Source organism: Cyprinus carpio, chromosome B20 (genome assembly GCF_018340385.1).
Source record: "Cyprinus carpio isolate SPL01 chromosome B20, ASM1834038v1, whole genome shotgun sequence".
Classification (NCBI taxonomy): Eukaryota; Metazoa; Chordata; class Actinopteri; order Cypriniformes; family Cyprinidae; genus Cyprinus; species Cyprinus carpio.
In genome coordinates this window covers 19901114-19926378 of record NC_056616.1, presented here as the reverse complement: position 1 = coordinate 19926378, position 25265 = coordinate 19901114, and the positions used below count along the sequence as shown (strand labels likewise).

The 25265-nt window shown below is 35.8% G+C and overlaps 2 protein-coding genes across 3 annotated transcripts; one reads left to right on the top strand and one right to left on the bottom strand.

Moving 5' to 3' along the window:
- Nucleotides 1-435: 435 nt before the first annotated feature.
- Nucleotides 436-15911, bottom strand: LOC109078249 (elongator complex protein 3). Its single transcript, XM_042747255.1, has 15 exons — nucleotides 15724-15911; nucleotides 15127-15226; nucleotides 14901-15039; nucleotides 14722-14792; nucleotides 14025-14088; nucleotides 13868-13936; nucleotides 13322-13476; nucleotides 9827-9988; nucleotides 9259-9385; nucleotides 3086-3279; nucleotides 2462-2552; nucleotides 2314-2379; nucleotides 1995-2222; nucleotides 1674-1755; nucleotides 436-1056 (listed from the first exon to the last, which is right to left on the bottom strand). Exons 1-15 carry the CDS (start codon nucleotides 15743-15745, stop codon nucleotides 980-982), a joined length of 1647 nt encoding a protein of 548 aa, XP_042603189.1. The 5' UTR covers nucleotides 15746-15911; the 3' UTR covers nucleotides 436-979.
- Nucleotides 15912-16690: 779 nt separating this feature from the next.
- Nucleotides 16691-25106, top strand: LOC109078256 (calcium-binding mitochondrial carrier protein SCaMC-1-like). Of its 2 annotated transcripts, XM_042747257.1 has the most exons (11): nucleotides 16699-16833; nucleotides 16929-17175; nucleotides 18245-18371; nucleotides 18661-18748; nucleotides 19593-19704; nucleotides 21542-21700; nucleotides 22079-22231; nucleotides 22663-22770; nucleotides 22959-23126; nucleotides 24041-24191; nucleotides 24275-25106. In XM_042747257.1, exons 2-11 carry the CDS (start codon nucleotides 16993-16995, stop codon nucleotides 24454-24456), a joined length of 1431 nt encoding a protein of 476 aa, XP_042603191.1. In that variant the 5' UTR covers nucleotides 16699-16833; nucleotides 16929-16992; the 3' UTR covers nucleotides 24457-25106. The 2 variants fall into 2 exon arrangements, with proteins under 2 accessions (XP_042603190.1, XP_042603191.1); XM_042747256.1 differs by having other exon boundaries at nucleotides 16691-17175.
- Nucleotides 25107-25265: the final 159 nt, after the last annotated feature.

Here is a 25265-nt window from a genome sequence, read left to right as displayed (position 1 = left end):
GTAAGACTGAGCTTAGCTTTACAGGGTGGTCGGTCATCATTCGCCTGACACCTTGACTCACAGACAGATAGCGATATAATCTGGTATTGCGATGTCAAATGAAGCAGTAAAAACCCATCAGCAGACATATCATGAGGTCTCCTGCAGAGGAGAGCTCTCGTCACACCGCACAGCATTTCTCAGAAATTGGTGGTGTGGTGACAGACACTAAAACGAACCAGTGAACTTTTCATTCTGTCAAAAATAGAAGCAATTGGATTTCAATCATTTTGGCAACAGTTTTTCATATCTGTGCCGGACAGGAGAGTGCTGCGGATGATTTCTTACCCATTAATTCCTTTGAATGTTCAGTGATGGCTGTATTATGTCTATTCGACTCCATCCAAATCGTCTGCCTTTGTGCCAACATGCGATTTATGACAACGTACAATCATGTGATAATTACTGAAATCCTGGATAAATATCTTTTATTAACAATAAAAAAAATGACCAGATGAACACTTTTCATGCACAGCCAAACAAACATGAAAATGCAATCAATCCATTTTCAAAATGAACAGAACAGGAAAAATGGTGGATTAATCAAATGTGCCAAGCGCCAAGCATTATTTCCCCCTCCGAAATCAAAATGAAAACTATAGACATTTATAACGGGATAACTCAAATCCCTCTACAGTTTTTTTTCCCCTCCATTTACTGTTATACCAGAGAAGTAAATGCACTGGCAAGTATACTAAGGCCAAGGCAGAATGGTGTACGTTTCTAACAAGCAATGATACTTGCATCATGGTCTTCATAAGAGAACTACAGAATACTCTCTTTGGCTGGCATGTAACAGAATAGTGCAGTCTGCTTTGTGCTGACCACACACACGCTCTTTGTAGTCCTCATGCCCAGTCCAATTATAGGTGGGGTGTAAAGATCCCCTTAATATCAGTGTCCTGCATGTCAGACGATATTCTCCAGGGATTCCTCTGCTTCAGTAAAGGTTTTTCACCATATATGGCCCCTCCAGTTCATAACCCATTTTTCTGTAGTAATTCCTTGTTCCGACGCCTGAACCAAAAGATAAAACATGAACAATGACCAAAAATTCAGATTTACAGTAGAAAAGAATCTTTCTTGCAATAATACATGCTCTAATGGAGGCACCCTGGGTTATATTATTTGGACCAAAAACATGCAAATTTGAGAAAATGACAAAAATGATAAATTATATAATTCAAAATATATATTTTTTAAATATTAAAATAGAAAACACTTATTTTAAATGGTCATAATCAGTATATCTTGATATTAATTTGCTCTGATTGAAGAAAAAAAAGAATCACCCTTTTTAGTCATTCGAGAGGAACCATCATTTCAGCCAGTGTTGCCATGCAGATTCAAAATATTTAAAGCAAGAAAACCCCACTGTATTTCCAATATATTCTACAGTTGTTGTTTTGCTTTCCTTGTCAGACATGCGAGTACAAAAGTTATCACACCCTCGCATTAAAGCATCAGAGCTGGAATAATATGAATACAAATTTTCATTTATTTTCCAATTGCTGTTATCTCCATCCTGCAGCTGATTTGGGGAGGTATCGTATCCATTCTTTTCTAGCGAGGGCAAGAGAAGAACCAACAAAATGTATGCGCCATTCTGTTAACGCTGAGAATATTTTTGATACCTGAGATAACAGCCAATTTGCTTGAGCCGTGCTCATCCCTGGCTATCCTCTCGGCCTCCTCCATCAACATCATCCCAAAACCCTACAAATGCACACGAGGAGAAAAAGAACATTAGAATGTGCAGTCAGTGAGAGTATGTAAAATACATGACGAGACAAAAGCATTACATAAAAATGAAATATTAAAATGTACACATTTATCTCGATGCAAGAGGAGTAGTTTTTCAACTTAACCATTATTAATGACAATTCATTTGTTCTTCATTTTTTCAAGTGACAGTAAAGTTTGCCGTGTTTTACTGGCAGAAATAAGGTGTCTACCTGATGCTGAAACTTGCTGGGGTCTCGGCTGCTGACAGGGACCACGCTTCCATAGACATGTAGCTCCCGAACAATGGAAACGCCACCCTTCAACTCGGGCCGGAAGGACTGTGGTGAGCAGCGACGAAGACGCAGGAGACCAATTAAAATATCCTGCTCGGGGTCCTCATAAGACAGGAAGGTCTCCCAGCCCCCATTAGCCACATAGTCTCTACGGATCAGCTCGACCTACGAGAAGCATAGAAATGATTTTCAATCGCTAACTCTACACACTTTAACAACAAGTTTCTGCTAATTGGTTACACAGAACATGAAATACCTGATATGGTCGAACTTTGTGATGAATCTCTTGTATGCCCACTTCTCTGGTTCGTACATCTCTACACTACAGGGATCAACAGCAGTTTGTACTTAATGGCCTTGAATTCATACATCAAACAAACTAAATGATTGATAATTAAGGTTACCTCAGTGCCCATGTCTTTCATTCTGGCCAATGCCAGCTCTCTCAGATTCCCATGTTCCACCCCAGAGCTCACCAATGGCATTGGGATATCCCTGAAAGAGGCCAGAGATCATCAGCTTAGGAAAACTAAATGTTGGTCACATTAGAATGAATATAAGGCAACAGGTAATGCTTGTTTTGGGTAAATAATAAATTAGGGATGCATGATACATTGGTACCACATTGGTTATTCATATTACAGTTTTTTATTTATTAGTATCATTTGATATTGGATATTTAATTGTTAATGCACATTTTTTTTCTATTTTTACATTCAATTTAATGCTCAATTAAAGTTAATGTTTCAAAACACCAATAATTTATACTATTAAATGTAATCTTTAATAAATAATAAATGTAATATTTGACATATCTCATAATACATCAGTTTTTTATACTCTACATTATTATGGTTTGATAAATAAACTCACTTATTTTACTCAGTTTTTAGTATTTAATTAATTTTCATTCAAAATAGCATAGATTTTAATATCAGCCAAATTTCAGCCACAACATGAAAATCATTCAGAATGAGCTTTTCCTCCATGTTTATGAGGTCAATTTATTTGTTTAGACACTGCCTTACCTCTGTACACGATACACACGAGTCCATGGTGGAACCAGCGCTAGAATTCGTGCTACCAGATCCACTAAGGCACTGGGGGAGTAGCTTTTATAGCGGCCCGTTTTCCACAGCTCATACAATCCAGTGCCTCGAATCACCAGTGTAGGGTAAAGTTTGAGCCCATCTGGTCTGAATGCAGGATTCTCAAAAAACTCCTGGTGACAGAGACAAGATTTTTAGCAGAGCAGTGCAAACATGAGACTTAGAACCAATAATGAGTACATGAGTTTATTGCAACACTGATAAAAACATTAAAAATCATTTTCAATTACATTTTTTGGGGTCTTTTTGTTTTCCGTTAAATATTTCATTGACATTATAAAACTAAAATATTTATGATATATTGCCATAATATCAGCCATAAGTCACCTGGCACTCTAATTTTTGGGATTTGCCATTGAAAAACCCATATTGGTTGACCACTCATAATAAAGACTTACGGTATAACAACTTTCAAAAGTATAACAGCAAAAATTATCAAATATATCTTTTATAAATATATATTTACCAGTTATCTTTTTCCAAACTGTTCTTTAGTTAAACAGTCTTACACTGAATAAAAAGCTGTAAGCATGAGTTCCTGAGACAATTTTAAGCAGAACTAAGCATATTCATCTTATATTGTATGCTGATAGGCTTTGTACTAACTTTGTACTTGGAAAGCAACATCATTCACGTTCAAAAATTGGTAAACTGCTAAATAAAGTCTCATGACCTCCATCACTGATCTTGCTTACGTCTTCTACTTAACGCATAATTGTGAGGGAATCTGTTTTACCCTTGTCACTATGAAAAGCTCGTAAAGAAACGTAACCATTACAATCAAAGAGACAATGTCAGTGGTCATTTAATTGGTACTGTCCTGCTTTCTGACACACAAGTGAATCATCGAACTGGACACTTGTGCGTTTAAACTAAACTCTAAATAGCACAAACAAACAAAAATAGTTGCCTTTAACAGACAAATTGAAATGACTAATTATTTGAGTCACGACTAGCTATGGGCTTTGAGCTTCTCCTTATTCTAAGAGTCAAATGAAGTCTTTGTGTGATATATTTACGTTGAGTGTTATTTTTTTATGTAGGGAGGGGAGCCTGCAAACAGTCTGATAAGTGAGCAGTGAGACTCGGACGAGTCAGTAATGGGATTCCATTATCACTGAGCCACGCTCCTTTCCACCACACACTCGTCCTGAGATAGCGCCGACAGGTTCCCGTCTCGAAAAGTGGAGGGAGGCGTGACGGAGAGCGAGCGAGCAAATACGGGGAAAGAGGAGAGCACGAGCATCACAGAAAGCAGGTTAGGTGAGATAAACTGGCCGAGCGCTGCTGGTGGGTGACACCGGTGAGGTTGTGTGGGCACACAGTGGCGGAGGAGGAGAGCTGATAGCGGTGGGGTCAGGGACCACCTTCAACAGCCATTAATCTCCCTCTCTCTTGCTCTGACACACTGCCTTCTAATGGCTCTCTATCACAGAGATATCACAACAGGTATGTGAGAGACAAATTAATATACACTCAAACATATGCGTCAAAAGGATTCCAATAAATCGCTGATGGAATTAATAGGTGGAATGGTAAAGCAATGAGCCGATTATCGTCAAAACCATGCTTTGAGTAGGTGCTTATTACTGTAATTAAAAAAGCAACAGCACTGCCAGGAATATGAAGTGGAAAACAAAATGGCAGGGACTTTGTTCTGACGAACACACTGAATATCACATTGCAAGTGAGTTTGCTAGGATGCGGTTGTGTTGACTCAAATCTACAGATAGAAAAGAAGAGGTGCATTGCCTTGTGCTTAACTGCAGAGAGTAGAAGATGCAAATAAAACTAATTTAATAACAATGTTAAATATAATCTTTAGCAAATATAAACATGAAAGTACATTTTATACTGTACATTATAACGGGATGCTTAAATTATTTTACTTTTTATTGTTTTATTTTGAATTTAGACAAAATTGTATCGGTTAATGACTATAACATGAAAATAACTGATTGTGTTAGGCAGAATTTAAATATCGGTCATTTATCACTTAATAGCCATAACATGATGATTAATCATTTTATCCGTTTTAGAATAATATTGTAAATGTATCGTTTAACCACCATAACATGATAATAATTAATCATCTTATTGGTATTATTCAGAATTTTAATATCGGTAATTTAACGATTAATGTCCAAAATAAAAATAATTAGCAGTGTTAGGCAGAATTTAAATATCGGTCATTTATCACTTAATAGCCATAACATTTTATCTGTGTTAGAATAATATCAGAAATTTATCATTTAACAACCATAACATGATAATAATTATTCATCTTATCATTAGCCAGAATTTTAATATCGGTAATTTAACCATTAACTGCCAGCATAAAAATAACTAACCGTCTTATCAACATCAGGCAGAATTTTAATATTGGTAACTTTTCAATTATTGGCCATAGCATGAAAATAATTAACCATCTGACTGGTAATGGCCAGAATTGTAATATCGGCCATTTATCGGTTAACAACCATAACATAATAATAATTCATTGTATTACCGTAATTATTCATTGTATTACCGTAATTACCGTGTATTATTACAATAATAATTCATTGTATCAGCAAGTCATGTTGTCAAGTCATGTAAAATGTCATGTCAGGGCAAAGAGTGTGCACAAATAATTGTTGAGAACAATCCTAAACCCTTTATTGGCAACTTTCCTGAACTTTGATAAAAAAATAAAAAGTTTATTTCACTATTAAGAGATCTTGTAAAAGAATCACACTAGTTACATTTTATTTAATCAGAATTCATGCCTCCAAATGCATTTTTTTTTTGGTACAAGAAACACTGGCTAACATTAAAAGGGGCCCAAAAAAGTCTCAAAAGTGTAAAAAAGGGAATATTTTAAAATACACTGCTTGTACCCTTAGCCTCTAATTGCAATATAACAATTACAAATTGTACAAATAAAGAGAAAAAGGTATTGCTGTCCAAATATTTTGGAGGTGGCTGTTGATTGCAGCAGTGTGGAGGCAGTAAGAGCCTCCCAGGGGGAAATGAGGTAGGTGTAATGTGGATTTGTACAACAATGTAAAAATTTAAGCAAAGACTTCAGAGACTCTAGAGACTGGATGATTGCAATAAAAAGTTAATGGTTCTCTTCTACAGTTAAGTGGCATTTATGTGACTGTTAATGCAAAATATTATTTATATAATTGCACTCAGTTAATCATGATGTTTCTTATGCAACATTAACGTCATTCACTTCATTCTAGGCTCTTCTGTTCTCCTAATGGGAAATAATCACCCGCTTTAAAATCACTAAACTCCCGAGATTGTGCACTGACAGTGTTCGCTTAAGACATCAAAGAAACCTGTTGGCAACCTGGATTGCTCCCGGTTGGTGTTTAATACAGTCTTTCAGAGAGAAGCACTCTGAATGGGTTCCAGAGCGCAGTCACTGATTGGATCTCCATGCTTCGGTAATGAAACCCACCATAATGAATGCTCTATTCACTTCAAATAATGAAGCCCCTGATAATGCGAACCAATGCGTCACAGCTGGACACTGACAGAGGCCATAAAAGAGCAGCCTGCCATGACACATCACTCCCCACTTCATTTAAATTCACCCATCATTCCTGCTATGTAACAATTAGCTACTGCATTTGATAAAAGTGGATTTCTCCTCGGGATAGAAATGTTAGTCTGTTCCTGTACTGTACATCACATGTGTACAACTATTTTTGCCTCTCCGCATTGTAACCTAGGGCTGTATGTGATATGGGAAAATATTTCATTTTGCTATTTATTGTTTATTCAAACTTTTCTAAAGGAGCAATTTATGATTTCTCATTTCTTGTCCTAATACTTCTGCGAAGCCTGCTTGACGACGACTATGCTCAGTAGTTTCTGATACTTTGAGTGGCAAAGTTAATAGAGCACTCGAAAGTAATATGGACATTTTGGATATCCCAAAAGCCATTTCACAGAAATGTTGATTAATTGAAGTCCTTTAGTTGATGAAAATGACATTTTGAAAACCACCTGCATAACCCGTGAGGTATAGAGAGATAAACCTTTGCATTTAAATAACCCTCTGCAGTTGTCTGTCTCTCAGCTCCTCAGTTCATTTACATTAAAAGAACTTACAGAATAAACAGATGCAAGTTTGAAGACCTTAAATTACAAAGCACTACTTCCCATAATCCTCTTGAAGCTTATGCTTGAGGCTTATTTGAAGTAATCCAAACATGATTATTCAGGTAGCACTTTTGAAAGTGTTCAAGAATGAAAATTGTGCATTATTTCCTCACCTGCATGACTAAATTTATTCAAGCAAACACCACAGGAAACATCTGACAGAAATTTAAACATTGTCTTTCCAAAAATTGCAAAACAACAACAACACTCTCCAGTGAAAATCTCATCTGTGTATATTCAAATTTGGCATGGTAAATACACAAAAAAACAGTGATGTTTGACATCACTGACATCAAACCTGCCGTAACGTGTCTCTTTACGCCATTTTAAAATATACACTACCATTAAAAAAGTCTGGAGTTGGTAGATTTTTTTTTTTTAAAGAAATCTTTTATCCTCTCCAATGCTGCATTTTTTGGACCAAAAGTACAGTAAAAACTATAATATTGTAAAATATTACAATTTAAAACAACTGTTGCCTAGTTGCCCAAATAACTGTTACATGATCCTTCAGGAATCATTCTAATATGCTGATTTGGGCAAAAAGAAACATTTGTTATTATCAATGTTGAAAACCGTTGTGCTGCTTAATATCATTATAAATATTGGAAACCGTGATACTTTTTTTGAACAATTTAAAGGTGACATAATGAATATCACATATCATTAACATATCATTTTCCAGGTTTTAAGTGCTATAATCAGGATCTACCAACTAAGGAAACATGAAAATGATTAACCCAGTAACTTTGTTTCAGTAATCTTTTTTGCAAGCATCTGAAAAAAGGAGCGCGTTAAATTTTCCTCCCCTAGTGACACCGCAAAGGGATCTCATTATAATATTACCGCCCCTTGATCTGTAAGTTTCCACCCACGGCGCCGTCATTTTGATTTTGCAAGTGACGACAGTGTACCAGCTCTAATGCAATAGAGAAAGTTTGAGCAAACAAACAAACTGTTTGGCTGCACAGACGAGAACAGAACATTAGAGTCCCAGCCTCAGAGGAGACAACTGAGCAGTGGATTTATTGATTTATTAATTGTATATTGCTGCTGCCACACGTATCTAAAATAAACTTGCGATTTACTTCCCAGCCGTTTACCTTCACATACATAACCAACTGTTTGTGTAACTCGTGTATTTTTAAAGTAAACTTGTGTGTGAACGAGAACTATGTTTAGTACTCACATGCTGTGACCGCCGCTTTCTGTACGTGTGCAATCAGAAAACCATATATCTGAAGTTCCAACTAATATGGTTTAAAACGCATGATTTCAGCATGATAAACATGATAATCAGAACCAAAACAGATGTTTTTAAGCAGGTACGAGCTGTAATGGTGCTCTATTCTGGAAAAGGGGGCGGGGAGCAGCAGCTCATTTGCATTTAAAGAGACAGGAACGAAAAACAGCTGTCTATGCTTCCACTCAAAATAGGCATTTTGCTAAATAATATAATAAATTATCTGTGGGGTATTTTGAGATGAAACTTCACAGACACATTTTGGGGACACCTGAGACGTATATTACATATTGTAAAAAGGGGCATAATATGTCTCCTTCAATGCATTCTTAAAAAAAACATATATTTTTTTTCCTACTAACCCTACGCTTTTGAACGGTAGTGTATATGAATGTAAATGACATCAAAGGCTTTCTACTTTAGTAGTGTTTCTTAACACCTCACAAAAGAAAGTCATACAGGTTTAGAACAGCATGAAGGAAAAGGTTGTAAGAGGACAGAATGTTCATTCTTAGGTGAACTATTGATGTACTGTACACCAAACAATTTTGACCAGTAAAAGAGTAATTTTATCGAAATATAAAATGACTCCATGATTCATGCTTAATCATTTTGCCATTTTCACATTGTGTTTGGCGGCAGATTTTATAGGTGAATGCAGTAGAATTACACTGATCCATGAAGTACTTACTATAAACTGCTCCACATCTCTTTCCATACCAACATTGGGTAAGTCTGGCATCATGTGGGCTACAACTTTAAAACCAGCATCCTTAGAAAGGTGGAAAGATTCACACACAGCCCGAACGGTGTGTCCTCTGGAAAAAGTTAGTAAGTTCAGTAAGTATATTTAGTTCAAGTTCATTATAACCATGCCCAAGATACATGCAGTTACTAAAGAAATATCATCCTTAGCAAATCGTCATATGGTTGTATATTCTAATTAATCATGTTTTTAACAAGGACATATAAATTCAGCACAGCACTTAGAACTACACCAAAGAGTATAAGTATAGAGTAATTAGCATAGTTGCTAAGTCTACTAATCCCTTGAAGTGATTCCTAAATGACACATAATCAAGCGAGTAAACTGCAATTACCAACATGAGCTAAAATCTGTTGGAACAAAATGACTCACTGGAAGTCTTAACACTGATGTTACGCTAATAGCATCCCAGTTTATCAAGTTTATCCAAATACTAAACACTCATCTTCTAGTCTGTGGCATGTCCGTTATTATAAAAGCAACAAACTCTGACCTGTTGGTATCACGAGCCACATCTTCATAAACACTCTGTACGCCAATCTCTAGTCTGGTGCAACCGTAGGCCAGCATGTCACTCAAGTGTCTCTTCAGACAATAGTCCGGCCTGGTCTCAATTGTGATGCCGACACATTTGGTGTTACTGCGCTCAGAGTACCTGGGGAAAAGAATATCAATTCAGAAATTCTGATACTATTTTATATATGCATGTATCCATTCTTTTTTTTAAAGAAATAAATAGGGACACATTCAATTATATATATAATAGATTTATATATTTATATATATAATAAGTTGAAATACTATTTCACAATATTACTGGGTTTACTGTATTTTGATCCAAAAAAGTAGCCTTGTTGAGACATTTTAAAACCATGACAAAATCGTACTGAGCCTAAACTGACCGAGAGAGAGTTTCTGTACAGTTTATACACACATACACACACTCTCTCTATATACATACAGTATATATGCATGTATGCATGTATGTGTGTGTAATGTACGACTGATCTACAAAATGAACAAAAAACCAAACAAAACAAAAAAACTTTTAAAACTGCTTTAAAAAAAGAAAAATCTGAATAAAATGGAAAAATCTTCCTATTACAGTTTCTAAAGATAATATGAAAACTATTTTATGACTGAACTAGATTCAATTGGCCAACTGTATTGGTTTGCATCTTTTTAATAATAATTCTAAAATGCATGGTTTTTGGCTTCCTGTCATGCCTGACATTGTTCAGAATTTTAATGGACATTTAATAGCCCAAAAACTCTTTCTGTCCATTTAGCTCCTGGTTCTATCCCCAGATTTCAGACAATGTAGTTATGAAACCAACAGAGCATTTCTCATTTGTACTTATTCTCTTTATTTCTCCCTCCCTCACACACTCACATCCTCTGCTGAGATAAGCAATGGGCCTGAAATCGAACTGTTGTCTCCTCCATCTCTGGCTGATTAGCCGCCAGAACAATTATGGCAATCGTGTCATCTTAACCAACCTGCTGATAAGCTGTGGTGTGCCGACAATCCTGTGGACCTCTGCCTACGTGCACACACACACACACACACACACACACACACACACACACACACACACACACACACACACACACACACACACTCTCTCTCCGTCTCTGTCTCTGTCTCTCTCTCTCTCTCTCTCATCAAGAAAATAAATAACAAAAAAAAACAGTAATAAACTAACAGCGCCCTGCAGTGGCAGCCTATCCACATCCTGCTATCATCCCTTTTGCCTTTCATTCTAACTTCAAAACGTCTGCTTTCCTCAGGGAGCTGATGTCATCAGGGTGGTCAGCAGCATCTGAGTCACCACTTGTTTAAAACTGACGCAAAGCCTTTTTGAAAAGATATCAAATCTTATCAAACATAAAAAGATATAATTTTTTCAGTTTTCCTGGTGAAGTTAGTTGCACAGAAATCACATACGTCACCTTTATACATATTTAGACAGACAAAGACTAATGGTCAAAGTGGAAAGAAGGCTGTTATTTGTTTGGTTAGCCATAAATCTGCAAGTTAATGTCGGCTAAACTGTTAAATTACATATCAGGAGATTGACTAATAACACTCTTTATCTTGTCATCATCATTTAAGCAAAGAGCCCAAATGCCACATTCTGTCTTATTGTTCTGTGACTAGGCAGAAAGCAGAGACAGTGCAGCTGCTCTGATAGTGGAAGACTGGTCCAAAAGCCTCCCAATACTGCCACACTACCAAATTTGCTCACCAGGAGGTTTTTGGCACTGCTCTTTAACTGATCCAAGGCTTGCATTTGTTCATTTTGCTTATACCGATTTATATTATCCAACAACAAAAACACTGGTCCCAAGTCAGAGCTTATTAACTAGTGATTTTCCCCTGACACACATAAGACAACACAGCTGCTCCATCCCCTACACTTTCATCTAACTCTTGCACTCTAATTCCTGCACTTATTGACTGATCGTGGACCAGCTGTGTAATGGGTTGAAGACAAGTACATTTATGTGTAATTACTTCTGAAGAGTAGGCATCCATGATATACTACTCACATCAGTCATTGGTCAATATTAAAGTTTTTTTTTTAATCTATATTGGTTGATATTGTATATATCAGAAACATATTTCAGAAATATAATTGGATATTGGATATTTATCACCCTATTTTTACATTTAGACTACATCATGAAATGCTCACTAATAATTTATTAACACTGTTAAATGCATCCATTTGTAACCAAGAAATATTATATTTTTTATTTATATTATTTTGATGTTAATTTTTTTTTTTTATGTACACAGAGATACCACATTTCGTACTGTGTATAATTGTGTATGGCCAGTAAAATTTAAATATATTATAATTTTTTGGTGCTTAAATTTTAAATTAAACCAAAAGGAAAAAAAAAAAAAAAACTTAATTTCAAGCAACATTTGATAATAGATAATTATGACAAAGACAAGCAACATTATGCCACAAAGAATTTTGTCTTTCCTTGGGTACCCATATATTCTATTTAATATTTGTTATTTTTTTTAATTAATTATTTCTGATTTTTTTTTTTTTTTTTTTATGTTTTATGATTTTATCTTTTGTGTTTTTTTTTTATCCACCTTATTTTTCCTGTAAGAGTGGGCTTACAGGATTTACCATTTGTAAATTTTATGAGACTGGCTTCCAGCGTCAATCGCTTCCAGTTATTTTTAGCTGTAAAAAACAGCTTGTTTTGCTGCTTGATATAGCAAACAGGTGTGTCTTACCATATTAATGTATTACCTTGATTATTAACACACTGGTTTGTAGTGCAAACAGTTTTACTGTTTACTGCACTTTGTTATCCTTCTAGTTATTTCCCCACTGTGGCTAATGAACCAGAAATCTCGCACATTCACGCACATATTTTTTAAAAGTGGGTTTGCCAACAGCCATTAAAAGGAAAAGAAGATGCTCAAATGTGCGTGTTTGACGCGTGAGAAAAAGTGAGGTCTGTTCTAGTGTGTTATACATGTTAGAGCTTCCGTGTTCAGTATATTTGAAGCGCACTTTTGTAAAAATCACTCATTTATTTATTGTGTACTTTTATCTGCCATCTGAAACATCGTTGTTATAACTAATATGTTTTAACAAACAGACACACACACATATATGCGCTTGTATCATCAAATGCTGCTTGAAATTAAGTTTGAATTCATAAATATATTCATATATATATATATTCATATATATAATATATATATATATATATATATATATATATATATATATATATATATATATATATATATTAATACTAATTATTCATATATATATTCATATATATATATATATATATATATATATATATATATATATATATATCACTAAGGATGTTGTCACCAACAGGTGATGGACTGTTCCTGGTGCTAAGAAAATTGTGCCAAAAAACTCATAATTAAGGGTGGCCTGATTCTATCAGTCTAAGACAAGTTTATCATAGGGGCTGGTACCTGACAGCTTCAGTGACGTTATTGGACGTGTGTCCTGACAGTGCGTCGTGGAGGTTACGGATGAAATAGTCCCTGTACTCCTCCGGCAGAGCCATGAATGTGCCTCCCATCACAATGAACTCCACTTTATCCACGCTGTGACCCAGCTGCTTGAGCTAGATGTGCAAACACAGCAGCGTAATGACATTAACACTGTCTAATGAGTGGAAAAGCTGAGAGGATCATCAACCTTGCAGATGTACACCATAAAATCAAAACCATTAAGTAGCTTATGATCCCTTAAGACAGGGGTGTCCAACTTAGTTCCTGGAGGGCCAGAGCCCTGCAGAGTTTTGTTCCAACCCTGCTCCAACACTCATACCAAGTAGTTTTCAAATAACCCTGAAGGACTTGATTAGTTGGATCAGGTGTGTTTAATTAGGGTTGAATCTAAACTGTGCAGGCCCCCGGGCCTCCAGGAATTGAGTTTGACACCCCTACCTTAAGATTTTAACTGTACAATGCCAAAAATGCTGCTCATGAATAGGCACAGTAAAGATGACTCACCTGTTCTACTCTGTGCCTTGTCTGGAGGTATGGATCGTATCGTGCACGGATGGCTCTCATTGACGTGGGCTGGGTAAGAATAGACAATCAAAATGAAGCATATAGCATAACATCAGTGCAAAACTCATAAAAAAGAACATTACAGAAGGATAATTACCTCATATCCTGTGTAAGACTGTGTGGAATATTCAAAATCCGAGTCCGGACCCCCTGGGCAGTAGCTGTTTGAGCACATGAAAACAAACACACCACATAAACATCAAAACTAACACCGGTTTTATCACTATATTTTGCTCATAAAAGTTTAGCCACCAACTGATACTCAATGCTAACTGCTTGAACCAGATGCAGGCTCACATGGAAAATGTACTGTAAAAGGTTCATGGTGGCGTTCTTTACAGTGAATAGCTTGTGTTGTAGAATTACTCATTTGTAAGTCATTTTGTATAAAAGCACAGACTGAATGAATAAATGTACGCTATTGCCTAATTTTTTATGTCTTGAAAGGAATCTCTTCTTTTCTTTTCTTTGATCAAATATACAGTAAAAATACAGTAAAATAGAAATACTGTGAAATATTATTATAATTATTTACAAACTCTATTTCAATACATTTACACGCACAGTACAGCACAGTATTTCAATATATATGTAATTTATTTATGATAGCAAAGCTCCAGTTTTCAGTGTCACATGATCCTTCAGAACTCTTTCTAATATGCTGATTTGGTACTTAAGAATTTGTTAATATTATCAGTGGTGAAAACAGTTATGCTGATTAATGTTTGTGGAAAATCTGATAAAAACGGTAGTGTAACAGAAATACAAGGACACATTATTTCAGTCATACTCACACACAGATGTTGCCTGTAAAACTGATGTGTGGGCAGCGATGAGGCTTACACATCACAGCGACAACTGCAATCTACAAAGAAATATTATATCAAACTCTGTGCGGCAATTTCATTTCTACATTATGGTATCTTTACACCACCCTAATACAAATAGCGCAGGGCCTACATGCCATCCTTACCCCACTGGCAGTCCGAATAGGTTTGGCTTTCAGTTTGGGCACCAAGGCTCTTCTGTAGTGAGGTGGCACCGCAGCAATGATGTCCACCAGCCGTGGCTGTGCAGAGAGACCATATTTGGCTGATGTCTTCGTCTTGACTCTATAAAAACATTAGCTGTCTTAGTTTACCGTTATCCAGTGAGAAAACAGTTCCAATTGTGTTTCTGAAACTTAAAAATGCACTGACTTGTTAAGGTTAATATCTTTTCCCTGTTCGTGGGCCTCAACCAACTGCTTGATGACATCTGCTATTGTCATCATCATCAGTTCTGCACGGCTCAGGTCAGCTGAGGTGGACACAGAAAGTTAAGCAGACAGATAATGTTAGAGAAACACCAACCTCTGTGCATGTTCCAGACACCTGTCACTACTGTTAAAGACTAGTTAAAAGACAGAACTAGTTACTCGGGCTGATTGTTACCAATTTTTTATCACAAACTTCACGTCTGACACAAATTGCAAACATATATCCTGACAGATACTCGTGTTGTACTTTTGAAATAGTAAGAAAACATTAGTAGCTAGCTATCTTCCAAATTTAATGCTTCTATAACAAAACATATATACAAAAAAAGGAATCTTTCACATGACTTTGTTAAATTTCTGTCACATTGCCATTTAAACAGTGACGAACATTTAGGAAACTGCTTGTGTTAAAAATTAAATATAACATTTCCTTACATGTGATGTTAAGCATACAATACACAAGTCTTAGTATAAAGACAACATGCTTTCAACAGCTAACAGTAAACGTTTTGCTAAAATCTTAGCAGAGAATACTTACTCTTCTTTTTCGGCTTTCCCATCTTGGAAACAAGCTACGAATAATCCTGAACTCGTATACGATAAACACTAAAATTCGCAGTTAGTTATTTCTAATGAACTACGGATTAAAACGTCAACATCAATGAACATGCTACACTCTTGCGTAAAGCGATTGCGTGTGTCGTAAAGCAACACATGTAAGTACAGTTGTCGTAAAGCTTTCACGCACTTTGAAACAGCAGCTCTGCAGTACACGTGAGGACCTCTAGTGTTCAGACCCAGACAATCTGTGGTAGACATTTTGTCTGATAGGGCTATTGTCTAATACAAATCCCTCATCCTAAGTGATATAGAAATTATATTGTAAGAAAAATACCGTTAGAGATTGTTATGAGCCCCATAAAAGGGCTATTGTAACAGAGTATCGTGAATGTTTCAAAGTTGCCTCTGGCCATCAACTAGGCTATTATTATTATCTCGACTGATATCTGATTCTCTAACAAGTACTAAATTATAATAATTGCTATGCAGTCTTTTGAAGCTATATTTATTCCATCCATATCTGACTACTGTAGTAACTCGCTATATTTAGGATGATCTAAGCCTAGAGATTTGTTTCTACAGCTGTACAAAACTGAAGATTCTAACTGTATCATAATAATAATAATAATAATAATAATAATAATAATAATAATAATAATAATAATGCTATTAGTACAAGTAAAACTAAAAAAATGTATTGGTAATAATAAAAAAACATGCTATATCTATCTATCTATCTATCTATCTATCTATCTATCTATCTATCTATCTATCTATCTATCCAAGAGTTGTGAGTAGTTAATAGGCTATAAATATGATGCATATAGTTCATAGTGCATTGAAAAATGGGAAGTTAAGCATGAATTACTAAATGCAACCGCTACAATTCTTGCCAATGAGTCACACACAGAGAGAGAAGAAAAAACACTTCTTGAGCTTGTGTACATTTGGGTGTGTCCGTCTAAAACGAGGAGGCACCGCAGGCAAAAACCCTAGTGATGCTAGTACCTCCTTCTCAGCTCAGCCCAGAACGAACGTCTACAACATTAAACCCGATACAGTGTTCCAAGCGATCGTGGCAATAAAAGTATGACTACTGTAGTTTAACTCAGTGGTGCAAGACGTTAAGGGAGGGTCTGTTTTCTCCAGCGCCAGGCAACATCTGCTGTTCTTCTTCCGCAGTTTGCCTGCAATCTTTGGATCCCGTGCGGTTAACATATAAATACGGTATACACCGGCCTTCATCATGTATCAGCTTATAAGGAAATTCGTGTTCACGGAATCGCATTGTTTGGAGGAGGACAACACGAAAAGTTTCGCGCAGTTTTTTGAGAAGTTGGATGTTAACAAAGATGGGAAAGTGGATGTCTCTGAGCTCAAGACGGGCCTGGCTGCTATGGGCTTTTCTATGGGCAAAGGAGAAGCGCAGGTAATTCCAGTTCACTGGCTCACTGCATTTCTGTTGTTGACTCACTTTTGTTGTAGATCTGGGTTTTGGGTGCAGTATAAACCGCATAAACCAATAAACCACGTTGACAGGCTGTTGGGTTCCTATATTGTTCGCATGCAAGGGAAATTTACTGCTAAGAAAATCCACCATGCTTCTAAGCTAAACCATTAATAGTAAATACCATAAGTAGTACTTCAAAGATATGATGGGAAATGATGCATTTAGTGCCAGCCCACAACCTCCTCTTCTTCCTCCTTTAGTAATATTTGATGCTATTTAACTTAGGAGTAAATATAATCATGCTTTTTATTGCACATAGAAATAGTCACCGAACTTAGACTATAGGAAATAATAGACAATAGCTTATTTGCCTCAACAGTCCCCTACATCTCAGCTGTCATTTCAGATAGGGGTTTCCAATCATATACAGGTAAAGCCATTTCCTGTCTTTTGCATGGAAGTGCACTTAAAGCGGAAGGGTGGGTAAAGACACTCCTTGCATATTAAACCTACATTCCATTATCCTTTGACATTCCTTAGCTCTGAGACAGCTGATATAACCCCACCTTGCCCAAGCAAATGAGACTCACTGTATCAAAGTTCAAAGACAAAGAGTGTGCCAGCAAACTCATCAGGTCACATAGATACATTATAATTTTTCTTGTTTTGTCCATATTGATTTGGGGAGAAATTTGCTCATCAAATTGCTCATTTGATTTGTGTTTACCTGAATTTATGCATTGTACTGAAGTGTGAAGTAGTTTATGATTGCATATAAATGACAACACTGGGTGGCAGCATTTTTAAAGTTTACCTTGATGTAAGAACAAACAGCTTGGTTTGTCTGTTTGAATATGAAAAAGATGTTTTTTTTAATTAATTAATTTATTTATTTTTTTAAATCTACTATGAGGTTGAGAAGTCATTGTTTCCAGATAATCTTTATGATGTGCAAAATATTAATGTTTATATTATATTTAGGATCTATTATTCAGTGGTGCACATTTTCCAGGAATCTCATGGACTGTGTTTTGTTCCTCTCTTACAGAAAATTGTTTCCTCCGGAGACAGTGATAAGAACGAAGGGCTGGACTTTGAGGAGTTTTCAAAGTATCTGAAAGAACACGAGAAAAAACTCAAACTGACCTTCAAGAGTCTGGACAAAAATCAGGATGGTAAGATTAAAGTATAATATCTGTTTTTTTTTATTGCTCTGATTGTTTCAGGACTAATACACTAATCCATTTTAACCATTAAATTCATAGGATCATTTGTACCCTAAAACCACTCTATGTTAAAGCATCAAGGGATTATAGACAACAATACAACTTTCTGTAAAGCTGCCTTGAAACTATGTATATTGTGAAAGGTGCTATATAAATAAATTTGACCTGAAGTCTTACACCTTCTGCTTTTGTTGATCATAAAATAAACATTAATTAACAACATTAATTGCATATGCAGGTCGCATCGATGCCAAAGAAATCCAGCAGTCACTTAAAGACATAGGCGTAAACTTGACAGATCGAGATGCACAGAAGATCCTCAACAGGTACTCCAAAGGCCTGCTCGCACCAAGAAGGAAATGAATGAAAAACTGAATGAAAGGTCTATTGAGTTAGATTTCATTCATAGCAAAGCAGCCTAACTCACTGGATAATAAAGATTACACTTACTTTGCTACTTTGCTAAATATTACATGCCTGATACAAATTTCACTTGCTTTAATGTAATAATAAAGTGATAGCATTAACTTATAAATGGAATAGAACATTTATGTATAACTCTGCAACACATTTGTGTTGTCAGTGATTAGTAAAGTGCACAGTATGTTTGTTTATAGTTTTTGCTTGTGAAATACTCATGCTTAATCTATATAGTCCACTGATAAAGTATTGCAGAAGGCAGGGTTTCGTGGGATTTCTATAGCTATCATGAAGGAAATGATTATATATGATATACTCATTAGGCTTTAGAATAACTTTATCACATAGGTGACCCTGGACCACAAAACCAGTCATAAGGGTCAATTTTACATTTATACATCATCTGAAAGCTGAATAAATAAGCTTTCCATTGATGTATGGTTTGTTAAGATAGGACAATATTTGGCCGATAACTATTTGAAAATCTGGAATCTGAGGGAGCAATAAAATAAATAAAAAATTTGCAGTAGGAAATTTACAAAATATCTTCATGGAACATGATCTTTACTTAATATCCTAAAACATTTTGGCATAAAAGAAAAATCTATAATTTTTACCCATACATTGTATTGTTGGCTGTTGTTACACATATATCCGTGCTACTTGTGACAGGTTTTGTGGTCCAGGGTCACATAGGACATTATAATCCAGATTCACATGCCTTCTCTAATTTGACCCTTTGTATTCCAGTATTGATGCGGATGGAACCATGTCTGTGGATTGGAATGAATGGAGAGAGCATTTCCTCTTCAACCCAGCAAATAACCTTCAGGAAATCATACGCTACTGGAAACACTCAACTGTAAGTTCCACACAAACATTATATCACATATTGCATACATTACCATCTGATTTGAATCAGGTATCAGTTATGAAGATCACTAGATAGAGTGTATTCAAACAGTCACATGTCATCGGACCAGTCAGACGCCCGCTGAGTTGTCTAGTCAGGCACACAGTTCGGTAGCCATGTAATCAGCTTGGCCAGCCATTTATATCCCTCTGTCAGTGGGAAGGATTGGGGAATCATGGGAAAAGTGTTGAGACCAGGAAGGATAAGGAGTCTCTTAACTGATTACGTGTCAAAAGTTAATAAAAGTGAGTGGCGCAATGTGCAAGACAACTTCGCATCTCTCTTATGTAGCTATATGAATAAGGGCATACTATAGACTTACATTGATTTAAATAAAATTCATTATAAATACTACTCTAACATAAACCAAAGCCCTATTTTTCCTATTTAGAATTAAAATAATACAATGTTTTTGTTTGTCCATTTCTTTTATCTAAAATCTTTTCCGGTTCACTGGGTGATTTTCGGATTTTTGAGCAGTGCAGGTTCAGCTTGAGTCATCTCAGCCAATTGCAGTGAAGCTAATTTAAGACTGTCCCGTACTGGGATTAGCCCTGGATGCGCTTGTCATCTGACTGCTGCACCGATGGAAGCGCAGTGAGGTTGGGCAGAGATGAAGAAGTGAATCAGGACTGTAATATTGTGAGGAGAGCAGGTGGAGCAGTAGGTCTTCATTGCAGTTGTCAGCGTCCAGGCTGGTGTCAGACAGGCTGGCAGCAGAGTATCAGCATGGCCTTGCTGCAGGAGCACAAGAGAGAATGGCTCATCATTGATTTTGAGGATGAAGAGGTTGTATATGTGATGGATGTAGATATGGTAGGTCCTCTGATCCAAATTATTTCATAGAGGCCAAAGCATTTTTGGCCCACTGAGCTATAGCCCCAATGTTATATATAAAGCGACAATATGAAATTGTTTGATGGTAGTAATTGAGGTATTTTTATTTCTAAACAGCTACATTTCATATTAACATTGGCATAGATTACACAAATGTCTGTACGTAAAATGATGGTTTATTTACTCGCCCTTGTGTTGTTCCAAAATTGTATGACTTTCTTTCTTCTGTGGAACATAAAAAGAATATATTCTAAAGAATGTCAGTAACCAAACGGTTTTGTTTCCCAATGACTTCCATTATGTGGACTAAAAATACAGTGGAAGTCAATGGGAACCAAAACTGTTTGGTAACCAACATTCCTTAAAATATCTTATTTTGTGGAAAAAATAAAGTCATACAGGTTTGGAACGAAATAAGGGGAAGTAAATGATGACAGAATATTCATTTTTGAGTGTACTATCCCTATCCTTATTAAAATGAATGTCACCTGTGTAAGTCTGTGATGCAGTACTGATATTTTACATAAGATGATGGCATTGATGACATTACATAACAACAACTTGGATTATGAGCAAGGTTGTAATTAATCGTCCCTTGCGAATGGTAAAACATCAGTGAGTCAGTAGCTGTGTGTGCAGTGTGAAAGGTTAAAGGTCACAGCTAAACCAGCAACGAGGGCAATGTATATTCTGCTTACTAATGCAGCAGTCATATTTCATCCCTGATATTTGCCTGTTATCATATTCTTTGCATATTATATGGACAGTCACAAAATGGTAACAGGATATTATTTTCATATTTCAATCCAACACTAAAACAAAGAACCTTTTTTCTCAGTTTAAACATTGGTTTGAGCCATAAAAATATGAAATATATTTGACATTAAGTATGGATCAGTGTGGTTTAGTAAGTTGGTTAGTAACTACCTTTACCTCTGTTGTGTGCTAGGTGTTGGATATAGGTGACAGTCTAACTATTCCAGATGAGTTCACTGAGGAGGAAAAGACCACAGGCGTCTGGTGGAGGCAGCTTGTTTCTGGGGGCGCGGCAGGGGTGGTCTCTCGAACAGGCACCGCCCCCTTGGACAGAATGAAAGTCTTCATGCAGGTACGGTTAAATCCACATTTATACTTCAAAATACTTTTCCTTATCTAATGTTTATTTGTTGTAAAATATGCACTCGTCCTTAAAACAAGATACATTTACTTTAGAATAAAATTGCGTGAAGTAATAAAAAGTATTTTTATGTAGTTAATGAAAATGTATCTTGTTTTAAAAAAAATGTATGTAGCTTTATTGGAAAACAAGACAAAATACTGATGAAGAAAATGATTTGGCTGAAAAAGTTCAAACTGATTGCTTCAATAATTTATGACCGATTGAAATTTAAATTGGCTGATAAATATTACAATATTTAATGTAATTACCTAATATCTACTTGAATGGCATAATGACAGTAAATCTACTTTTTTTTTTTTTTTTTAGGTTCATTCCTCAAAATCCAACAAAATCAGTCTGGTGGGCGGGTTCAAGCAGATGATTAAAGAAGGGGGCGTGGCCTCTCTATGGCGGGGTAACGGAGTCAACGTCATAAAAATCGCCCCAGAAACAGCAATCAAATTCATGGCATATGAGCAGGTGAGAAAATAGAGAAAGAATATTTCCAGCTTTGTTCTTCCATATCTAGTCCAGTATGACCAATGTGAGAAAACCACGTTACCAAGAAACCCACAAACACTGAAAACCACTTCTGCTTCTGATTTTTTTTTTGCCACAATCTTCCTTTTTATCTTTGAGCTATTATTTGTCCTGGTAAAGCAAAACAAGCAAAACAACTGATCATATTGGGTGAAATGTCAGTTCCTCAATATTAAGCTGTAGATTATGGAATTGTTTTACTGAATAACGGCACGGCTGTGATTAGAGCTATTTTAACAGCAGCCATTCACAAAGGATGATTGCAATGGAAAAGATCGCATTTCCTTTACCGAATGAAAAAATTAAACCCATTTCAGTTTTGCTCAGCTAAGTTTTACATGCATAATGTGTTTTGGGTTGTGCTTTAACAGTATAAGAAGCTGCTGACCAAAGATGGTGGGAAAATCCAGTCACATGAGCGGTTCATGGCTGGCTCTCTGGCCGGTGCGACCGCTCAAACAGCCATCTACCCCATGGAGGTGAGAAATGAGATCCATGGAGATGGAATATTTTATAGATGTTCTTTAAAGAAAGAGTAGCGTTTAATATAGTGTATTGTGGCTCCAGCATTGGTCATTTAAAATGAACTGTATCCCTCAGTGGCAATAGTAACAAATGGTGCACATTTTAAGGTAAATGATTATGATAGTAATATTTTTAATTGTAGGTAATGAAAACCAGACTTACTCTGAGGAAGACTGGCCAGTATTCTGGGATGTTTGACTGTGCCAAGAAGATTCTGAAGAAGGAAGGAGTGAAGGCCTTTTATAAAGGCTATGTACCCAATATCCTGGGAATTATTCCGTATGCTGGAATAGATTTAGCAGTGTATGAGGTGAGTACAAACTCTGGAACAGACTGCATACTGTATGTGTTTCTGAATATCATATCAAGGTCATATTTTCAGACTAGGTGTTACACCTTTTACATGTTTTTAGGTTTGTGACCTACTTAAAATGCAGCAGATGTTTGCATATTTGTGTGTAAGATAAATTTCTAAAAGATTTGGCCCTTTTTAAAGGAAATTGGAATATACTTTGCATTTCAGATAAATCAAAATTTATTTTTTGCTTCAACTGGTCAAAAGTAAGAAAAACCTTTTTTGTTAGTCTTATTCTGCTTAAACTAAATTATTAGACATGTTTTCTTTGGGTATTAATAAAATAGGTAATCCTTACAGTTGTTTCCCTTATTGATGGGTGGTCTGTCTGTTACATAAAAACCAAAACTACAAAAAAATTCATTAAGTGAAATAATGCTGAAGTTAAATAAAATGTAAATATTAGATGAAAAAGTAAAAAAAACACTTAAGTTTACATGAAAAATAGAAATGTTGCTATGGCAACTAACTGAAATAAAACATGTTTAGTTGAAGCACTAAAATGACTGCTAAAATGACTAAAATTAAATTGAAATTAAAGTAAATTAAAGCTAAATAACTAAAAGTACTAAAAGTAAAATGAAAACTGAAAATATAAAAATAAAAGCTAATTCAAAATATGAGTAAATACTGTAGTAATATATATAAAATGACTAAACTTACACTGGTCTTTTGCTGATTGTATCTATACACCGAGTTAAAACAAGAACAAGAAACTAGTGTGCTATTACCTCGAAAGGCCTATTTCAAAATTCTAAACCTGCAATATGAGACTGATTTGTCTGTGCTATCTACTTATACTATGACATACTTTTTTTTTTCTTTTTTTTTTTTTAAGTGAAACATTTAGACTCTTTCTCTCTATACAGACTCTGAAGAACGCCTGGTTGTCTAAGTATGCTAAAGACACTGCTAACCCAGGGGTGCTGGTTCTTCTCGGCTGTGGGACCATTTCTAGCACATGTGGCCAGTTGGCTAGTTACCCTCTCGCTTTGGTCCGCACACGCATGCAGGCCCAGGGTAAATATTCAGACCAGAATATACACAGGATATGTCAATTTTTCTCTGTGATTTGTCTGACATTTTCCTTTTATTGTCCCCAGCATCAATGGCGGGATCGGAGCAGGTGTCCATGTCCAAGTTAGTGAAGAAGATCATGCAGAAGGAGGGCTTTTTTGGGCTTTACCGTGGGATCCTGCCCAACTTCATGAAAGTGATTCCAGCTGTCAGCATCAGCTATGTGGTGTATGAGTACATGAGGTCTGGATTAGGCATCTCAAAATGATCAATGTCTTGCATGTTTTTACACACACAAATTTTAACCACCTTTCTTTGAGGACACCCTCCATGATGGGACAAAATGTTTGTTGAGTAACCAAAGTGTTTAAGATATCACAACAATGGTATCTTGTATTGAGGTTGGGGCCCAACCTAATTCATGTTTACACTGACATAGAATTGTACCTTGATATGTAATTAATGGATTTCTAAAATATTTTACATTCGTCCCTAACCAAATCAAACCAAATGAAGCCATTGTGAGCCAGTGCACTATAATGTTTTACATTCTGTCTCTGTTTTACTGATAGATAGTCAGACAGACCATGGAAATCTATCAAGTAATTGTACCTAAATATACGGAGTGTCATTTTTTTTAAGTGAATTAGGTTGGTTACATTGGGCCGGAGTCAAGTCTTTACATGCTGCTCTCAGTACTGTTTGTATTTGTTCTGTGAAAACTGCTAAAAACAAGGACCAGAGAAACCCACATTATGACATAAAGAGCTAAATGTGCCTTATATCATTTGTTCGATCTCTGTGTGGGTTCCTTTACTATACATTGGAATTATAATTAAAATTTTTGTGTTGCCTTTATCCCCAGTGTTTGCTTATTTTAGAAACTCTTGTTTATATTAAAGGCTGTATTTTAATACAGTGTGTTCTGATGTCTCATTTTTTTTTTTTAAATTATACTTTTATTTAGCAAGAATGCATTAAATTGATCCAAAGTTAAGGTAAAGACATAATTTTACAAATAATTTCTGTTTCAAATATACTGTTCCATTGAATTTCCTATTCATCAAAGAATCTTGA